The 19,984-nt window shown below is 45.8% G+C and overlaps 1 protein-coding gene across 6 annotated transcripts in view; it reads left to right on the forward strand.

The window, feature by feature from the left end:
• The window catches only part of YEATS2 (YEATS domain containing 2), a 45,581-nt gene continuing 25,665 nt past the window's right edge, over positions 69-19,984 (forward strand). For 4 of the 6 annotated variants that reach the window (XR_002438655.1, XR_002438654.1, XR_002438656.1 and 1 more), the window contains exons 1-12: positions 69-460; positions 2,069-2,166; positions 2,268-2,360; positions 5,312-5,554; positions 7,229-7,344; positions 8,464-8,625; positions 10,267-10,378; positions 11,375-11,419; positions 12,801-12,987; positions 14,574-14,813; positions 16,692-16,850; positions 19,071-19,174. Coding sequence is in view for 3 of the 6 variants with exons in the window: in XM_021396805.1 (XP_021252480.1) it covers positions 361-460; positions 2,069-2,166; positions 2,268-2,360; positions 5,312-5,554; positions 7,229-7,344; positions 8,464-8,625; positions 10,267-10,378; positions 11,375-11,419; positions 12,801-12,987; positions 14,574-14,813; positions 16,692-16,850; positions 19,071-19,174 (1,659 nt within the window). In the remaining 3 variants the exon portion in view is untranslated. The remainder of the gene's footprint in view (positions 461-2,068; positions 2,167-2,267; positions 2,361-5,311; positions 5,555-7,228; positions 7,345-8,463; positions 8,626-10,266; positions 10,379-11,374; positions 11,420-12,800; positions 12,988-14,573; positions 14,814-16,691; positions 16,851-19,070; positions 19,175-19,984) is intronic. The other 2 variants (XM_021396803.1, XM_021396802.1) reach the window with 2 other exon arrangements.

The following is a 19,984-nucleotide window of genomic DNA, read 5'->3' on the forward strand; positions in this document are numbered from 1 at the left end:
GGTGAGCAAGGACGGTGCTGGAGGCGGGCTGTTCCGCCCCGCCCGCTGCTCCATGTCCGCCTGCGCGGGCGCCGCCTCTGCGACGCGGCGCGCGGTGATGGCGACGGTGCTGCGGACGGCGGTGGGACGAGGCGCGGGGCGGCCCTAAGTGCGGCGCAGGGCTCCCGCTGTAGGCGGGTGGGGAGAAGGGGTGAAGGAGTGCGCGGCGGCAGCTTTATACGCGCGGCTGCGGGGGGAGGGGAGCGGCGTGCACGTGGGCACAGCCCCGCCCCGCCCGCCCGCGGCCTGAGGGGAGCGTCGGCGGCACCCGGATCTCCGCGCGAGGCGGAACAAAGGCCCACGCGGGGCGGCGCCGCGACCATGTCCGGCGTGAGGAGAGCCCTCGCCGAGAAGGACCCCGACTACGAGGAGATCGCGGTGGCTCCGCCCAGCAAACGGCACCGTGCCGCCGAGCAGTCAGGTGCGGGGCTGGGGGAGGGGAGCGCAGCGCCGTGCGGGGCCCTGCTGGCTGCGGGGGCTGGTCTGTACGAAGACGGCGATCCCTCCGAGGCGCTGCCCCGCAGCCGCCATCCGCGGCGCCTCAGGTGTCACAGCCCTGCTGAGGGCCGCGGCCCGAACTGCGTCTTCCGTCTGCACACACGCATGTGTGTGGGTGTATAGCTATATCCTAATTATATACATCCAATAATTTTTCTCTCTCTCGGATCTCCTCTGGCAGACGCGGCCCCGGGCTGCGCTGCTCGCTGCAAGCACCTGGGCAGGCCCGGGCTCCGTGCAAAGCTGTGCCATGCTACGCGGCTGTGAGGGGTTTGGGTTTCTTGCTTCTTTACTCTTCTACTGGAGCATCACAAACCTCCGCAGCACGTGCCCCTCCGCCAAACGGGTGTTTGCGCTGAAGCTCTGCTACGAGGACAGGTTGAGAGCTGGGGTGGTGTAGTCTGGAGAAGAGAAGGCTGCAGGGAGAGCTGAGGGCAACCTTCAGTACCTAAAGGAGCTGTAAAAAAAGAAGGGGACAGACTTTTCAGTAGTGTTTGTGGTGACTGGACAAGAGGAAATGGTTTCAAACTAAAAGAGGGGAGGTTTAGATTGGATATAAGGAAGAAGTTTTCTACAAAAAGGATAGAGAGGCACTGGCACAGGTTGCCTAGAGTGGTGGTGGATGCCCCGTCCCTGGAGACACCCAAGGTCAGGCTGGATGGGGCTCTGAGCACCTGGTGGAGCTTTGAGTGTCCCTGTGCATTGCAGGGGGTTGGATAAAATGACCTTTACACGTCCCTTCCAACTCAAACAATTACATTACTCTAAGTTCAGAGCAAGCCCTGAGTGCTGCTGCCTCCTGCTCAATTGAGAGATGGCGTGGATGTGTCAGCCACGCAGCCGTTCCTTGCCTGCCCTGTAGTGTGTGGCTGTGCTGCCAGCAGTTCAGAGGGCCGTCTCCAGGTGCCCCTCTGGCAGCACCGCTGCTCTTCCAGGCCTTACCTGAGCCAGCAGGCTCAGGTGTCCGAGTCCCTCTGGTTCAGCCCCACTGCAGGAGGGTCTGCACAAGGCTGCCAGCAGTGGGCTTTCCTCCATGGCCCATAGGTGGCATGTGGTCACTCTCCTAGTTCCGATGCTAAACACAGTAAGTAACAGTTTGTGTTATTGCTGCTGCGTGATGTGATGTAAACTTCCTGGATATGAACTGGGCTGGAGACAATGTGCACAGCATTCCCAGGCACACGGCTGCAGCAGTGCCTGCATGTGGTGGCAGCACATCTGAATTTTCATTCTGCTGCTCACAGCTTTAGTGAGACAGAAGTAAACAAACCAGTCCTGTTCTGCCTGCCTCAGACCTGGGAAGGAACAACCTGCCTTCTACATAGACCAGCTTGTAGAGATGCATATGCTTCTTATTAAGACAAATTGCTTGCTTTTGCAGAAAAAAAGATCTTTAATGTTTTTTTGTGTGTGTGTGCTGAAGTTATCACTCCAGTTTTTGCTTGGTAATGATTTATCTTTGTTTTTTTCAAGAGGAGCCTCAGAAATAGAAACATTTCCTTCTTTATTTTCCATGTGTGGCCTCATGCAGCTCGAGATATTGCTGTGCAGAAGATTGAGACAATTATAAAAGAACAGTTTGCTGTAGAAATGAAGAATAAAGAACATGAAATTGAAGTTATAGATCAGGTACAAAGGATTTGTCTTATAAAGGTAGTTACAATGTGCTGGGCTTTTGGAGGTCGGTGTGGCAGTCACTCCCCGTTGTGTGTTCCCTCCTCTTTCTGCAGCGCCTAATCGAAGCAAGGCGGATGATGGACAAGCTGCGTGCCTGCATCGTGGCCAACTACTATGCATCTGCTGGGCTTCTGAAACCTGGAGAGGTAAACACCACATGAGGAACAAAAAGACTTTGGGCAGTATTTGCAAAGACTGATGTGTGGTCTGTTAGTTATGCAGCCGATGTTGTGTTTTAAGGTGCAGTTCGTGTTCTGCTATTTCAGAAAACTGCATTTGGGAAGTCAGTGGGACAGGCAAGCAGCGTCCCTGGCCCAGGTGCTTGGCCAGCGCAGGTTCTCCTAATGGCCAAGGTGTCTGCCAGCTCGGTGCTGCTGCTTGAAATGCTTTGTGTGCTTCGCTGGTTGTGGCAGGAAAGCACCTCGCTCCTCCTGCACCTCACAGTTCATCCTTGCAGAGCCCTGCAGGGTGATGAGCAAGCTTTCTCATCTCACCAGAGGAGAGTGGAAGTTGATGGATTTGGAACTTGTCAGGCGGGGAAAAAAAAAGTTCTGGAGTCATGAGCAGTGCCATGAAAGCATCCTCTCTGTTCCCAGGCAGCTGTTCTGGTAATGGTGTGGTTAACAGCCTGGTGGCAGTGGTAAGGCAGGGGTGAACCAAGGAGCTATCACAAAAAGATAACAGCTGGGTTAAGAAATACAGCAACAAAACTCCTTCTGGTTAACCCTTTGGTTAAGGGCTGGAGCGCCTCTCCTATGAAGACAGGCTGAAGGAGTTGGGCTTGCTCAGCCTGCAAAAGAGTAGGGTACAGGGAGGCCTCATTGTGGCCTTCCATTAGTTAAAGGGAGTTTATAAACATGAGGGAAACCAACTGTTTATACAGGTAGGTAGTGATAGGACAAGGGGGAATAGTTTTAAACCGAGGGAGGGGAGATTTAGATTAGATGTCAAGGGGAAGTTCTTTGCTGGTAGAGTGGTGAGGTGGTGGCTCAGGCTGCCCAAAGAGGTTGTGGATGCCCCATCCCAGGAGGTGCTCAAGACCAGGCTGGATGAGGCCCTGGGCAACCTGATCTAGTGCTTGATCTAGCAGCTGGCAGCCTGCCTATGGCAGGGGAGTTGGAACTTGATGATCCTTGAGGCCCCTTCCAACCCAAGCCATCCTGTGGTTCTAAGCACTGTGTCCTTAGTGCCTGGTGTGGTGGCTGACATGGAGTTTCACTGCCAGTTTACTTACTTATTTCAATTACGGTAGTTTCAATCAGGGAGTTACCTCTTTTCCAGTAAAAATCTGCGCTGATACTGAAAACTGTAGATGCGTGCTGAAAACTCAGGTTTCTCTTGAGCACCATGGAAATTTCTCTACCAAGCCAGGGCTCTAAGCTTCAGCTGAGCAACCAGGGTTGAGAGAGACTGGCAGTACGGGGCAGCTTGGGCATCCCTCCTCTGCCTTTGGCTTTTGTGTGGGTGGCTGAAGAATTGGATCTAGGTTCTGCTCTTCTGAAGTACTTGTATCAAGTGTCACCATGTGTCAGCAAGAGCCCGTTCTGCCTCCTATTCCTTGCTTGCTCTGCCTTGCAGGGTGTTTGTCTCTTTCCTTGTTGAGTTTCACACTTTCTTTAAAAAAAGAGTAAGTTTTATCATGTAAAGTGTCCATAAAGCTTACTAGTGTGACCTTGATGTGTTTCTTCTCCATAGTTTTTACGCACTCCTGGCTAGTGTAACTGTGTGTTTGATTGCATTTTAATTTATTTCTAAAAATCCTCATTTGTCTCCAAACTAAATCAGTTCTGTCTTTATATTTAACTTGTTACTAGCTTCTTTGTGTGTGTGTGTGTGTGTGTGTGTGTGTGTAGTTTTTAATGTGGCATTAACTTCTGTTTGACTTTGTTGGCATTGAATGATTATCTTTATTCCTGTCCTTGGGAATCTTTGCAGTTTAACTCAGTGTGCTTGTTGTGTAAATACTTTGCAGACCATCTTCTTGCAATTTCTGATCTGTTCTCCTAAACATAAGCAGTTCTTCAGTCTGATGTGTCTGAGTGCTGAGGTGTATGGTTCCTCGTGATTTTTCCTACAAATTAGTGAACGAGGCATTGGTCAGTTCACTGGATGAAAGAAGAGCAAAATGGCTTGCTTACTGATTTATTCTTGCATGTGCCTGGAAAACTGATAGGATTTCTGTTCTCCACATTCCAAAGCCCAGGTTCTGGTTCCAAAACTCCTAAATGCTATTGAGCAGGGAGCTGGTTGCTTGTGCCCTGGGCCTGATGGGCAGCTGGGGAGAAGGCAGCAGGGAGCTGTTGGCTGCTCGTGCCCTGTGCCTAGTGGGCAGCTGGGAGGATGGCTCTCGGATGAACCCCAGAGCCCTGGGTGCAGGCAGTCCTGCTCAAGGCTGGTATCTGTCCGCATGCCACCCCTCATCAAGGTGGCAGAAGTTGGGTCAGGGACTGATACAGATTAAAAGTAATCCTACAAAGGGAAAAAAAAATCAAGCCAAATTTTTTTTTTCCTTCTGTTTGTGACCAGCCACCAGTGTTGAGCTGGGTGGTGCAGGCAGAGAAGGAGAGAACTTCTCCCAGCCAGGGCTGCAAGGAGGGCTACCAGTGCATCTGCAGTGACAGCCTTTGGCTTTGGGTGCGGGGCTGAGTCTGCCTGCTGCTGGCACAGGGCTGCCCCTGCTTGCTTCATTGGTTCTGCATCAAGTTGAGGTGACAGGGGAGTAGGGCTGGCCAGTAGGAGCACAGGGGAAGTTGTGCAACTGTGTGCTGTGCATGGAGCAGGGCTGTGGGTGCCACGGAGTAGGGAAGCTGTTATTATGTCTGGGGCGTGCTGCGGGTGTTCAGGTGGCTGCAGCCCTCCTTGCTGCCACCCTGTGTGTTTCTGGGACCAGAAGGTCTGAATGAACATACTCAATCTGGGGTCCTGTTTGAAGAGCTGCTGTAAGCTTTTCTCTTTGGTGACACTTGTTTTTTCCTGCGAGGCAGGTGATGAGGTATTTGCTTTTTCCTTATACGCTGACTTTTTCCTTTATAGCTTAGCCTTGTTTGATTTGGGCTGCTGGGAAATAATGACTGGATGTGCCTGGCCTCTGTTGCAGGGGAGCAGGTCATGTGATGCCACCATTCTTAACCACCCTTCCATCAAGAAGTTTCTGGAGTCGCCCTCCCGCTCATCGTCCCCTGCTCACCAGGGCTCAGATGCGCCATCAAACAGCCACTCCGAGAGTGACTCTCTCTCGCAGCACAACGACTTCTTTCTGGACAAGGACAGTGGCAGCCTTGACGCAGATGAGCGGCTGGCAAACAGCCTGGACCAGAGGCACAGCAGAAGTGCTGGCCGGGTAAAGTAAAGCAGGAGGGGTGGTCATGTTGTTATAGGGCTGTCTGGGCTTGATGCTGGCACCAGGAGCTGCTTGTGTTCTCACTTGCCTTGCTTAACATCTTTCTTACCCTCTCCAACTGCTTGCTTCCACTCCCAGCTTGGCCTTGCTGTAAGGCTCACCGAAGTGCATGTGACTGGGCTAACCTTATGCAGCAGGAAGATTAGATGGGCAGCAGGACACTGTTGGTGTTGACGCTGCTGCTGCCTGCTGCAGCCCTGGGGCAGGAGATGTTGTGCAGCTCGAGCCAAGGGCTTTGTGCAGATGGAAGTCAGGCCGGGAGGGACAGAGCCCGCAGAGAAGAGCAAGACATGTCACTTTCTGCAGTGTTCTTAAGAATCTGGTGCAGCTGCATGCAGTGGTGCTGCTGCTGGGTTGGGGCTGCTCAGTGCTGCGTAGAGAAAGCGCACTGTCAAGGGTGGGCTAGTATTTCTGCAGGTGAACATGTTGTAATAATGTGGCAGAAAAAGCATTGATTCTGCATCCAGTGAGAATTGTGTGACACCTTGCAAACAGAGCAGCAGCCTGCTGAAGCCCTTCTTAGTGTTCATAGCAGAAAGTGGATACACACTATGTACTGTGGACACACCTGTATTGTGAGCTCGCAGACCAATGTAGGCTGTTTCTGCATGGGGGGCTTTGGAATAGTTGTGTTGTGTGGATGTAGCATGGCGTTGCATCTTTGACGGATGCAGCATGAAGGTGGCCAAGGGAGTGACGGGAAGCAGAAGCTGTGCCAGGCTTCCGTACTGCCTTTGTTCCAGTCTGTGGTATCAACGGTGTAATGGGGTATAGTGATCCTTCCCACATTCTCTGCTTCCCATGTCACTCCTGTTGGACAGGTGATCAGGGCAGGACACTGCTCTGAGCTGCGTAGGACAGCAGTCCTTGGTCTGTAGAAGCTGCTTTATCCAGCAAGCACAGAAAACCCTCTCCTTTCCATGCCAACAGCTGTGTAGCCCAGGTGGTCTTGGCATCACTTCAGGCAGTCCCGAGCACTGCTTAAGAGCTCAGATTGTGCTGCAGCGTTGCTGAGGCTGGCTTTATAATGTCCAGGTATTGGGGTGGATCTGTAGGCTTATCTGGGTATCAGTGACATATTACAGCTGGTTCCATGTTCATTTGCATGGAGCTGGATTCTTTTCCCAAGCTTGGCCCTGATTCTTCACCATGGAGCAACACTGAAGGCCCTCAAGTCAGCAGAGGTTGGGAATTGGAAAGGTTCAGGTTTTCAGCAGCTGCCTGTGGGAGACTGACTTGATTTCTGATGTGAGACACAAATGATGCTGCCTTGGCAATACTTGATTTGATTTTTCAGGTAATGGTGTGTGATTTTTCAGACGGTGTTGAGGTGTTGCATTGAAACCCAGATTGGAATCATAGTTCAGATCCATGATACTTGGCATAACTTGTGCCAGGCTAAGCCATGCTGCATCCATGTTGCTGGGCACAATGTCCTTGTTGCATGTGTGAGTTGCTTAGATGTGCCTGGATAGCAATGTCAGTGCAGTTTAGGGATGACTCATTGTTGGCGTCTCATCTACAAAATTTAACAGAATCTTACTTTTCTAGAGCCAAACAAAATAATGTCTAAGAGGAACTTGTGTTTGCCTTATTGTTTTCTTCTACCCTCAGGACAGTTTGGGTGTTTCAAGTTCCCAAAAAACAGGACAACGAAATGCCGGGCTGTCAAACGATGAGACATCACGGCTCTACGTGAAGAAAACAATTGTGGTGGGCAATGTCTCCAAGTTAGTATCCAAAGGCTTTGTGGTGGCCTTCGTTTCAGGATCAAGCAGAATAAGAGGTTAAAACTAGGAGACAAACAAATTGTTGGGCTGTGGCAGTGTGAGGTGTTGCCATGCTATGACCGTACTCAAGGCTGCCCTCCACGAGGTTTTTGGTTGGACAGAGAGATGTTCTAATAGTTCATATGTATGGAAGTTTTAAGGTCTGATTCTTTCAAGGGGGGTCTTTCAGCTTTGTTATCCAGTTAAAAATTCCGTGTTTTCCCATGAAAATTTTGAAAAACAAGTTGTCTTAATTGCTGTTTCAGTGTGTCCGTAGGGATAATGTTTGTAACAACAGAAAGAACAAACCCAACCTCCATCCACCCCCAAAAAATCCAACCCAAACTCACAAAATTACCAGAATGAGAAAAATTTCATGAATATATAATGTAGGCTGAAGAAATTATTTTGTTTTTATTTTTTCCCCAAAAAAAATTTAAGATAAGTAAACATACAGTTTAAAAAGGTATTAATTTTTAGGAAGCTAAAAGCAAGTCAAGGTTCTAACTCTCTATCCTTGCACTACTGGTCAGTCTCTCCTCTTGCACAGCAATTAGCAAATGTTGGCTGATGAGACTGAGTGTTAGAATTGTGTCTTGAAAATCTACCTGATCCTGGGACTAGGATCAAGTGTGGACTCAGATGCTTCTTAAAAATGCATAAGAATAATTTAATAATAATATTTTAGGATTTATGATAGCAGAGTTGCTGATGTTCTAGCACAGTTTGACTTCTCGATAGCTTACAAAAGGGATTTGATAGCGATACAGTGTTAAAATTAAGCTTTCCTAATTAAGAAGCATGTTTTAAAACAGATGAATTTCATATGACAATGTGCACTAGAATCGAGGAGAAATATTGGAAGTATGGAGTAGATGGAAGAGTTTCTTTTTTCTTCTTTTTTTTCTGGAGGAATTCTCTCTGCAGAATCTGAACTTCCAGAATATAGAATAAGGAGCAGAGGTGTACAGGGACAAGGAACACATAAGCATTTTACCTTCCCTATTTTTTTTGCCTGATTTTTGCCAACATACTTCTATCCATTTGAGATTTTTGTATGGCGTTTGTTTGCTTTGCCAGGTACATTCCCCCTGACAAGAGAGAAGAAAATGATCAGTCTACCCATAAATGGATGGTGTACGTTCGAGGCTCTCGGAGAGAACCCAGCATAAATCACTTTGTCAAGAAAGTTTGGTTCTTCCTACATCCCAGTTACAAACCTAATGACCTGGTGGAAGTAAGGTAATTAGGAATTCTTTCCATCCAGTCTTTATGTTTGCCAGGCTTACACTGCCGTGTACCTTAGAAAGATAGGACTTTCCCTTCTTTTCCTGACTTTTCTCTTGCATGTCTTACTTGGATCTCCAGCTTGTCTTGATTGCTCTCAGAATAATGGTAAAAATAAATCAGTTTTTGCGTAAAGTATTTCCCTAGTGACGAAAGCATTTATCAGTTTCATTTCACGTTATCCCTATGAGGTGGTGTATCTGTATGCATTGGGCTGTCTGCTGTGCAGGTTACACTTGTTGAAGGGACATTCTCTATCTGCCTCCCAACACAGTGTGGGAAAGAAAGAGAAGTCTCAGAGAGCTGTCTGACCAGTAGTTTTCATACCGAACACACATCTGTCATTAAGTTTTGTCCCTTTCCCAAGTATTTCTCTGCCGTAGTGAGATCCATGCCATTGACTTAATGCTTTGAGGAAGCAATATCCCATCAGTAGAACGGTGTTGGTGCTGCAGGAACACGGCAGCTTCTCTGTCCTCTCCCAAGCTATAGTCAGAATTGCAATCTGTTGAGATCAGCAAGCTCGGTTCTGTGTTCACTAACGCAGGAAAATGCCCTGTTTTTCATTCCTGTTGCTTTGGTCAAGACAGCGGGAGAACACCTTCAAACTACTTTGTGTTATTCTGAAGAAATTATTCTCTGAAGGATGGTCAGCTGCCTGCCCAAAGGAAAACGGGACGCAGCCTGGCTGCAGGATGGCAGCTTAATGCTGGCAAAATAGGGAGCTGCCTCTCAGTCAGCTTAAAGACGTATCTGAGCTGAGAAGTGTTGAAAAGGCTGAGTAATGATTCTGAGAAGGTGATGCTGAGCAGTGTGGAAACAAGCTCCTTTATATTTCTGGTATAATGTGCTAAATTACACTTGGCTGCTATCTTTTTGTGCCTTTCTCAGTTCCCAGTCTCTAATATCAGTGCTGTTTCTCTTCTGTTTAATCTCCTCTAGTGAATTGATTTCTCCTTGTCACATAGTCCAAGTCATTTAAATTAACGTTCATGTTATGGACTAAAAATAGCATTTAAACCTCTTTGTTTCATTGCAAAGATGCATTTGCAATTAACAAAAACAAACAAAAATACCCTAAAAAAGTCATGGTGAATGCCCTTTCTTTTCAGATCGGAGAATGACACTGGTGGAGTTAGCTTTTCCTTGCAATCCGTGTGTTGTTTTTTTGGCTTTAGATTAAGAGTATGTCTTTTCCCTGCTAGATAGGGAACAGCAGGAAGAGATTGCAGAACCTTGCCTTGAAAACACAGCTTGCAGCAGTCTCCTAGGAGCTGACTTAGGTTGTTTTGCTTGTTTTTGCAACAAATATTTTTTTACTTGTCATTACACAGCCTTTTTTTAATATTTGTATCCGATATTCTCTCATCCACCTGATACAGCGTCATCTTCTCTGTCCACTTGTGCAAAATAAAAGTAGGTTTTCAGCTGTCAACAGAAATGGGAATTTGTGGTTGCACTGCATTCTCTCTGGTGAATAGCAGGCCTGAACATAGCTTTAGCTGTCAGTTAGACGAGCAGTCTTCGGCTTTCTGAGGAAGAGGTTTTTGGAAGCTGAACCATCTGTGCATGCATCATATGAATCACTGTTTGCAGAGAACCTCCATTCCACCTGACCAGGAGAGGTTGGGGAGAATTCCCTGTGAGAGTCCAGATACACTTCAAGGATAGCCAGAACAAGAGGATTGATATCATACACAATTTGAAGGTATTTGACCTGAATGCTTCAGAGAAAGGCAATTAAATGAGCTCCTGCATAATCTAGAACGTCTGCTTGCGTGTGTGTGCATGCCTCTCTCTATGTCCTGTTGTTCTTCTGCATGTGAATGGTTGAACTGGAGAATCAGAAGAGATCCACGAAAGCTTCTCACTGTACCTGTATTAGAGGCCATGCTGTAGCCAAGAAGCCCAGCCTTGCAGAAGAACATTTACCCATTGTTTCTCTCCATTATGAGATTTTTAGCATACTCTCACTGTCTTTAGCCTGACAGGTTGTTGCAGGGCCATCTGTCTTCGGTGAAGTAATTGCTGTGTCTTTTCTGTTCCTTCTGTACTTGCATGTATCAGCAGCAGATTCTGCCTGTTGGTAGAGCAGGCCGGAAAAGGCAGGGATTCCTGATCATTCCTTGTTTCCAGTCGTTCACCTGTCCTGTGATGTTCAGTAGGATTTAGAGCGTGCAGCAGTCCTGGAAAACTAGGCCATTGCTTTTGTTTTACTTCTAATTAGCAATGCCTGGCATTAGAGGCATTAAGTCCTGAGCTTGTTTATTTTGACGTGAGCCGCATGATTAGTTTTATTTAAACCCTACCTGCAATAATGAATTTTCTGCTGCTGTAAAGCAGCTTCAGCCATGTATTCGAGTTTTTTTTTCTTATTATTATTTACTGACGTTAACCTCGGGAATGAAAAAGAATGTTCCTCAAAGGCTACCCTTAGATTGAAAGGGTTATCTCTCAACAAATCCTGTTTCCCTCAGCTTTTCTGCTCCCTCCTATGTTGGTGCAGGCCTTGGGTTGTGATTGGCTGCTTTACAGAGGAGAGCCCTTAGCAGTGCACGCATGTCTGACCCTGTGGATTAAAAAAAGAGTGTATTTCTGCTCAACTTCTGTAGTTTAAATTCTTTTCAGACTGCTTTGCTGTAATTTGCAGTGCAGTGTATTGCTTTGCCCTTGTTAATGTGAGCCTCTTGCGTTGTTTCCCCAGTTGGACAGGACCTACACTGGCTTGCAGACACTAGGCGCAGAAACGGTGAGCCTGCGGGCGGTGGGGTGGGTGTTATACCTGGTTCCCTTAAGTATGTTTAAAAAGAAAAAATATACAAGGGACTAAGCAGTGAGTCTGACTCACTCTATTTTCGTGATTTCTGCCATGGAGATTTTGAGCTGTTCTTACATGAAATGCTCGTGTGTTACCGAACTCTGGCGACCCTTTTCGTTTTACCCTTGCATGCAGAGAACGAAAACCCGGTCCTGGCCAGCTACTGCACAAAGCACATCAATATGATGAGCAGCAAAATGGCGTTTATTGGTAAAAGCTACAGAACTATATAGTATTTCTTATCTTTTACTAGACTGTTCCAGAAGCTCACGCGGGCTCCTGGCCAATCATATTGAATATCCCGCTCTTCATGAATATCCACTCACTTCTGAAAAGCCATATACGGGGTAGTTATACACCTTGTTATTAAAACAAAGAAGTACAGCCTCTCCTTTAGGCCAACCAACAGAGAGCGAAATGGGGAAGGGCCTTTCGCATTACAGCCCGAGTGCCCCGTTATTCGCCTAATACAACACTCGTGACACCCTGTACAACATGAGAACAGTCATTTTTCAATTTCTAGTTCAGGGGAAACCATTTCCAGCTCTTCTCTCATGAAAAGTTTAACATGCACAAGCTTTGACATCTGGCTTCTTTGTGGGGCCTCTGATACCAGATGTCTCGCTTTCTTTTCTGATGTGCTGCAAATCTTGTACATCAGGAATTTAAACTTAAGATTTTGTGTAGCTATCCTGCTGAAATCTTGTGGTAGATTAAGTACAGCTCCTGCCTGTGCCATGTTTTATTACCTTTGTGAAAGATCAACTCTTAAAGCTTTAAATAAAATAAAAGATAACTCAGTCTGTTATATCCCTGAAGTTCATCTTCTATTATTTTTCCTTTGTAGTGAATGGAAAATTTTTATTGTGAAACTACATTATTTCAGCTTTTCAGTCTGGAGAAGATGTTAATATGAGATGACATCATAGATCTAAAAACATTTTTGAAGAGTATACAATGTTGTAGTGGACCTTACCAAAAAGGCAGAAGGCAAGCGGAGCTCTGCGCCCGCCCTGAGGGACTGCTTCTGTGGGCAGCCCTCAGTGGGCTCTGTGCTTTCAGTGTTTGCTGTTCAGATTTCCCCATGGATGCAGTGTAATAATGCAGGATTCTTGTTCTGCACCATGTGCTCCTGGACCTCTAGGAAGCCCTGCTGAGATGAATGGGAGTTTTGTGCAGAGCTGGGGGGAGGAAGATATAGGATTCCAGACACTATAAAGTAATTGCAGTGAAAACAAAAGGTGTAGCTGTTTTTTCCCTCTTTACCTAACTACCAAATACTAATGTCACTGATTTCACCTGTTTCTGGAAGGTAGTGGATGTGGAGCTACACAGGCATTCCCTTGGCGAGGAGTATCTCTTTTCCCAGTCTTCAGAGTCGGACCTTTCTGATGCTCCAGCATCTCTACCACTGCCACTGAGTATCCCAGCACCAGTTAAAGCTTCTTCACCAATTAAGCAGTTGCGTGACTCCAGCCCTGATGTTTCTGGGGACAAAGGTAAAGCAAATGGGTATTAGTGAGATTCAGGTCCTTGGAACTTCACCTCTTCTGCATACCTTCTTTGTGTTGTTTTCTTGGCTTTAAGGGTGATCCCCGCTCCTTGCTCACCCCAGATGATTATTTTATTAATGTGCAAGGAAACATAATTCAGAAATTGTAACCATTTGTTTGATTTTGTGTAGTTTTTCAATCTGTAGTTTGCTGAGTGAGCTCTGTTTTGCTAAAACTAGTGAATGTAGAGACCTGTGCAGCACATGCAGTTGGAAAAAAGCTGTTGAATAGAACTTGTACTTTTGCATGCTTTTTTCAGAGAGCTGCTAGGTTTCGGAATGTTCTGTGGACTGTGTATATGCTTGGTAGTCTAGTGGTGTGTTCAGTTTTTTATGTTGGTTCCCAGCATGAGATGAGTTTGGAAAAAAACTTCTAATGTAGCTGAGGTGTTGAAAGTCCTGGGCAAAAAAGATGTTGTGTTCATTTGCCTGATGGATTGCATCTGCATATCAGTATCATGCTCACCTTACCTTGTAAGATCTGACAGTGTAGTGCCCCTGCAGTGTGCCAGCAGTTGATGCTGCAGCTTCATGTGAATTGCCTGAAGCAAGCTAGGTGCTGACCAGCTGGGCACACCATTCTGTTTTTAAGTTTATATGAAATAAGAGAAACTGCGTCTCTGTTGGCATTTAACTTATTTTTCTGGAATATATGGTGTTAAAGTAGATCTCAGTTCTCTGGGCCAAGAAAGAAGGGAGTCTTTGATAGTTCACATATTTTGGTATGAGAAATTTGCTGGAAACAGCAACTTCATATTTCAGAGTATGGTCAGATGCATATGTGATCTATCCTGATTCCTGTGTTAAAGGAGTGTCTGCAGTGCTAATGTTTTGCATGGTGCACTTTCTGCCAGGGGCATTGTCATGTCTCAGCAAGAAGAACGTCTGCTGTTTAAGTGCAGTGTTTTCTCATGGTGGCATAGCCAAAAAAAAAAGGGGGGGGGGGGGAAGGATTCAAAAGTTAAATATGCAGGCTTTTATCAAAACATGAAGATACATAGTAGCTTTACCTCCTCCCTCCTCTAAACTTGCCTCTTCCTTATGCTAACTGACAGTAGCTGCTCATCAGGTTAATTGATCTCCTTTTACCTCAAGAAAGACAGATTCTTTAACCTAGGTCAAAGACAGTAGTTGATCTCCTTGTGCTCTTACTCCAAATGTACTGAGAGACTTCCTGTGAAGGAAATTCTGCCTTAGCTGTGTGGAACCCTGACTGTGGACATGGAACTACCAGCAGCTTTTGGTCAGTGGAGAAAACATGAATGCAGTGGCTGATGACCTATCAAAGCTGGGCAGGCGGTGTGATAGCATTTTATTCTGTGGTTCAGAGACAGATCCGCCAGACTTGCTTAGGAGGAAATCCCTTACCACCCTTTCTCCCTTTTCAGCACCTCCCACCAGCTGCTGTCTCCTTCATTCCTTCCTTAAGAGGATATTTGTTGTATCTTAGTTTTGTTTGTGTAGAGAAGCACAGTAAGGAATTAGACCTCTCAGCCTAAGAATTATTTTTCTTCTTTTCCCTGTTTTAATCAGGATTCCCTGGGAATGCTGAAACCGAAAGACATGCCACGTTTTATTCCCTGCCATCTTCAGTAGAGCGGACTCCTACCAAATTAGCCACTCAGAAAGTTCCCTTTGGTTCTCATGGAAACTCAGCCTTTCAACCCATTGCAGCTAGCTGTAAAATAGTGCCTCAAGGTCAGATTCCAAGCCCTGCAGAGTCACCAGGAAAATCCTTCCAGCCTATCACCATGAGTTGCAAGATTGTATCAGGTGAATGTTAGTTTGCATATCTGAGTGCTTCACCTTGGAAAATTAGAGATTGAACCAGTTGGACTTGCTTTGCATCCTTTCCCCGCCTGCCTGTAATTGAACATCAGGCAGTAGGAAACTAGAATGAGGAGCTAACCACACTTATTAACGTTCAAGGAAAAAAAAAGTGTGGAATGCTTCACATCAGATCAAAAGCAGGGTGAGAACTTTTCTCTCTCTGAAAATGAATGATTTTAGGTGTGAAGATCATAGTCTCAAACTGGACTGCTGCCTACAGAAAGGCCTAGGCAAGGACGCATCTTCCATGTGGGCTTTTTGTATGTGGGAAGAAGCCATTCTCCCTCCCTCTTCCAGACAGCAGGGATGGATTAAAAAGAACTTATCTCTGATTACTGAGCAAATAATTTTCAACCTTGTTCACTCAGATGGTCTATCTCGTACTTTCGATATCTCCTCAAATGGAGCGACTTTGATCATCCTCTTCCAGAAGTGCGCCCTCTGGATTAAATTTCCAGCTCACTGCAGTGAGTAATAGGGTGCTCTTTTGATAACTTTTCAACCAGTGGTGGCAAAGGTGCTTCACTTAGCATATAGTACCTTCCCTGTCTGGGCATGATGCCATCCACTGGAAGATACTTTGCATCAGTTTTAATGTGAAAGTTTTAATGTGCAGCTCACTCTGTCACATGTGAAGGTGAGAGATGACCTGCTACATCCCTTCATTTTCTGACATTCAGGTTAGAGAGGATGAAGTACCGGCTATCACTGTGTGTTTTCTGATGATCTGCTCCCACCTAATTTTCCTCAATTATCAGGGTGGTTTTTTGTTTGTTTTTAAATTTCAATATTTTTGTGACATTTTTTTAAGTAGTACTGATTTATATTTGAATCTATGTCTTGTGCTTTCTTCTTTCTCAATATGCTCTGCTACTAATCTTCTAATAAGCTCAACTACTAATCTTCTTTTTCTAATTCTTCTTTTTCCAAGTCTGTCCAGAAAGCAAGAAGTGTAGTGCGTTCTATCTTTCTTTATATCCTTGGATTATTCTCTGTTGATTTTTGCTATTTAAATGTTTCTCTAAGCATTTCTCCAAGGCTCTGCTGTCTGCTGAGAAGCATCGCCCTTCCAGGTTCCAACAGCACCTTATAAGACAGGGGTTATTTATATTCCATTTTAATAGTCAATCACTGCCAAGAAAGCAGATTAACGTGCAGTTGAAGTTTAGTTTACTTGCTGCCATCTTACCACTTTCTTGCCTGTCCTTTTCTCTGTATTTCTCCTTTACCCTCTTGTTCATCCTTTTTTCTTCTGTTTTTCTCTCTCTCCTGGCCCTCTTGCCCAGAAGTTGCACATGTTTGCCTTCAAGGGCATCTGCTGTCATGAGAACAGTGAAGAGACAAGATAGGCTTGGCCCACCTGATGGCTGCTGTTTCGCCCAGCCTTTTTAGGCAGACTGCTTGGTCCTTGGCTCTGGATGCCTGCACTATGGGCTCCTTGAGGGAAAGAGAGTGCATATCAAGGAGCTCATCTCTCTTCCTTTATTTTCTTGGGTGGATTGGACTTAACAGTGAGAATGCTGTTAACCCACCTCAGAATTCAAGGATAAATTAGGTGGCTTCATAAGATCCCTTTGAACCCTGTTTGGCTTGATAGATAAAGAATGTCGAGGGTAGGTATGAGCTCTTGTGCTTTACACTCCTTTAACTTTCATTTTATTCTCTCTCTCTTCTCCAAGCCCTATGATCTGGCTTAGTCTTGGAAATGCATCCTCAAAGACATTCTTTCTCTAATCATTTGTTAACACACTACTACTACTACTGTATTTTTGTGTTCTTACAACATTTATGAGATAGAAGCATTGGACTTTTTTTCTGAAGGTTCTCCAGTATCGACCCCTAGTCCATCTCCACTACCTCGTACCCCAACCTCCACTCCGGTGCACATGAAGCAAGGCTCTGCTAGCTCAGTCATTAATAATCCGTATGTTATTGTGGACAAGCCTGGACAGATGGTTGGAGCAGCAGCCACAAGCACAGGTGTGTAGTGTGACCACAGAAGGCAGAGTGGCTTAGTCTTACATGTTCTGTTTTACTCTCCCTTTCAAATGGCTAGTGTAATAATGGTATTTCAGTCTGGAAATTTGGAAAAGCAAAGAGAGAGAGAGCATTGCTTTGCTTAAGTGTCCTGTAACATGGCTGAGAGTATGTCAGAGTTCAGCATAATTTTATTTAGGAAACAGCACGTAATGTAAAAGTTCTTCACAACCAAAAAGGAAAGGAGAAAAGGTAATACAGACTGTGGTGAGTAGAGATGTAAACGCAAACAGTGCAAAGGTGGTTGGGTAAGGACTGACTGTATCTTGGGTATGGACAAAGAAGATGGGGAGTGTGCAGCAGCTTACAGCTCTAATTGTAAGTCCAGTGCAGGAGGTGTGGCCAGTAGGCCTGGGTTACAAGAACAGGCGTTGTGACTGGTGGTCAGGAGCTGCTGTCTATTTCAAAGCATGCTTGTTTTGTGTAGGTGTGTCCTTACCAGTATCTCAGGATAGTTCTGAGAGCCATGTGTTGAACTGTGGTGCCCACGTAACGCAAAATGTTCTCTCTCTGGGCTTGGCTGGAAAATATCAAAAAATCCCTTAACACTGTTGATAAAACAGCTGTCACATTTTCTCCATTTTAATTTCTTCACAGAAGGAATTAGGGAAAATATAATAGTAGCTGGATGTTTTGAGTATGTTTGGGGAGCTTTCTTGGCGATGTTGCTTTCTCCAGTAGGGTTTTTGTTTTTCTTTTGCTGCTTTTTCCTGTTTCTTTCTTACCTCCAGCCTGACTCTGTTCTGCACGTGGTTTGTTGTGGCTTGAGTGACTGTATGTTCTCCTAGTATGGAATTTTACACGGAGCAGAGGATCTGTAGAAGCACCAGAGGGTCTGAATGTGCAAGTCTGAATGCCACTTCATCAGACTGGCCTGAAAAAAAACTGCCTGCTGCCTCTCCCTTCCCTTGTGTTCCTACACAAACCAAATCAGATTGGTGGCAGAGCGGAAAATCAAAGCCCTCCCCTCCCCATAGTCTTTGTTATTGGACACAGACCCTATGTGGAACAAGGGGAATGTGGAACTGGCTTTCTGGTAGCAGTGGCTAGATAGGATCGAGTAGAAAGTGATACTACAGACAAAATCATTGGGTTACTTTCTGTAAAACTTAACGAGCATATTTAAGAGGGTAACATCTGAAACTTAATATTTTGTGAAAGCCAGCCTTTACGTATCCCATTGTTTTTGAGAAATGGCTGTACGGTTTACTTTTAAATTTAGGTGCAGATTGTAATGCAGCCGTGTGAGAGACTATGGCCATGTTTTCCTGTGTACAGGCTGTGGCTCTGGCATCTCTTATGCAAAAGAAGCTACAAAACCAGGCTAGCAGCAGTAACCAAGCTGCTACAGGGCAGCAGCTGTGGGTTGTATACAGTGCTGGTAGCACAGGGCAAGTTTGTCACTGGCCATTACACCCAGACCCCACTCAGATCAGGCAGTGGGGGGGTGCTGTGGCACACCTTTCCAGGAACAGACCTGGGAACCTGTCTTCATCCCTCATTTCCAGTTCTTACTCTTCCCTCCTTTCCTCTGGTTGCTCCTCACCCAGTGTCCCTTCTTTTCTGACCTTCCGTTTTCCTTCCATGCCAGCTTCCTCCAGACCTTCTCAGTGCCATGTCTAAGGCTAGAGCAGGTTCAGAGGGTTTCTGGGCTGTGGAGGAAGCTAGATTTGTGGCAGCAAATTCTAACTTGGGAGCTCATTTACTGTCCTGATTTCTTGTAGTACACCTGTAGCCAATACACCAGGTCATTTGGGAGCTACCTTCCAATTTGCAACAGACAGCACTGAGTGGAGAGAAAGCTGTCTGGGCTGCGGACCCTCCATGTGGAAGCTGTGCAGTGGCTGGCCTCCTGGAGCTGCAGAACCACATGGGGTTTGGGGTCCAACTGGAGAACAGTAGAAATGGGAAACTCTTCCAATACTGAAAAATAGTCTCCTTTTTCAATCCATACAGGTGGTAGAGACAAGGACCTAGTATATTTGTAATGAAAATTAGTTTGTTTTGTGCCCGTGCCAACACCCACTGATGTCCCTTCTTACGTGTACCTCATGGACAATAGAGATTGAGATGAAACGCCACCTTTCTGGTTAGAAAGGTGTCACATTGAGTGGCACCACTCTCTGCCCTCCCCTGAAGTCTGCCTTGTTTCCTGATATGCAGGGAGCCCCACCGGCAAGCTGACCAGTGTTTGTCAGGCCTCTCACGGGGCCGGATCTCCTGTACCGAAGAGCCATGGGAGCAGCTTCGTGACCTCAGCTGTCAAGGTAATGTTCTTATTGGGGTGTATTTCCCATTAAGGACACAGCTTTCAAAATGTCTCATCTGTCAAAAGAGCTTTTTTTTTTTTTTTAGCAGACTAGGATCTGTTTCACTCTGTTAATGACAATATACAATTAAACCAGAGGTGCCTACCTCAAAACCTCCACTTGGTTTATTATTTTATGCTGCAGCCATTCCTAGCAGCCTGAAAGTAGGCAATTTCCTGGCTTTACAACTGCCTACATTTAGAAGAATATTCATGCAAATAGCAGAGTAACAGAATGTGTAACCAGTGATGAATAGGGCTCACTTTCTGATCTGCAAAGCTCAACAGTGTGGAGCTGATCTGTCTCAGATAAAATCTCTCCCACATCTTGTACACAGAAGGGTATTTCTGGCTGGCAAGCAGAGCCAGTGAGGCTCTATCTGAAAGCAGCTGGTGGGTGCGCTGCTGCACACAGGAGCTATTCCCTGTCTTCACATCATGGGAACCTTAATGATGGATGTGGAGGGGAAGGTTTTCCAGTCAACTTGTGGAAAGCAAATTGTTTCACATTTGGAACTGAAATGCTTCCCACATCTGTTAAGAAAAATATGTTGAAGATTGCTCTCTGAAGCAGTTAGTTTGGAGCACTTTAAATGTCAGGTGCTGGCTGCCTGTTCAGCTTCCAAGAGTCTGTCAACTGGATTTTACTTAACTATTAAAAATCATTTGTTTTACACTGGTTTGGGGCTGTTCTTTTTTTGTATGGTTTTAAATGAGTCAGAGTGGGCACATGTTATTGTAACAGTTTAAGTCTGTTGGATTCAGTTAA

The sequence above is a fragment of the Numida meleagris genome, chromosome 4 (genome assembly GCF_002078875.1).
Source record: "Numida meleagris isolate 19003 breed g44 Domestic line chromosome 4, NumMel1.0, whole genome shotgun sequence".
NCBI classification, from domain to species: Eukaryota; Metazoa; Chordata; class Aves; order Galliformes; family Numididae; genus Numida; species Numida meleagris.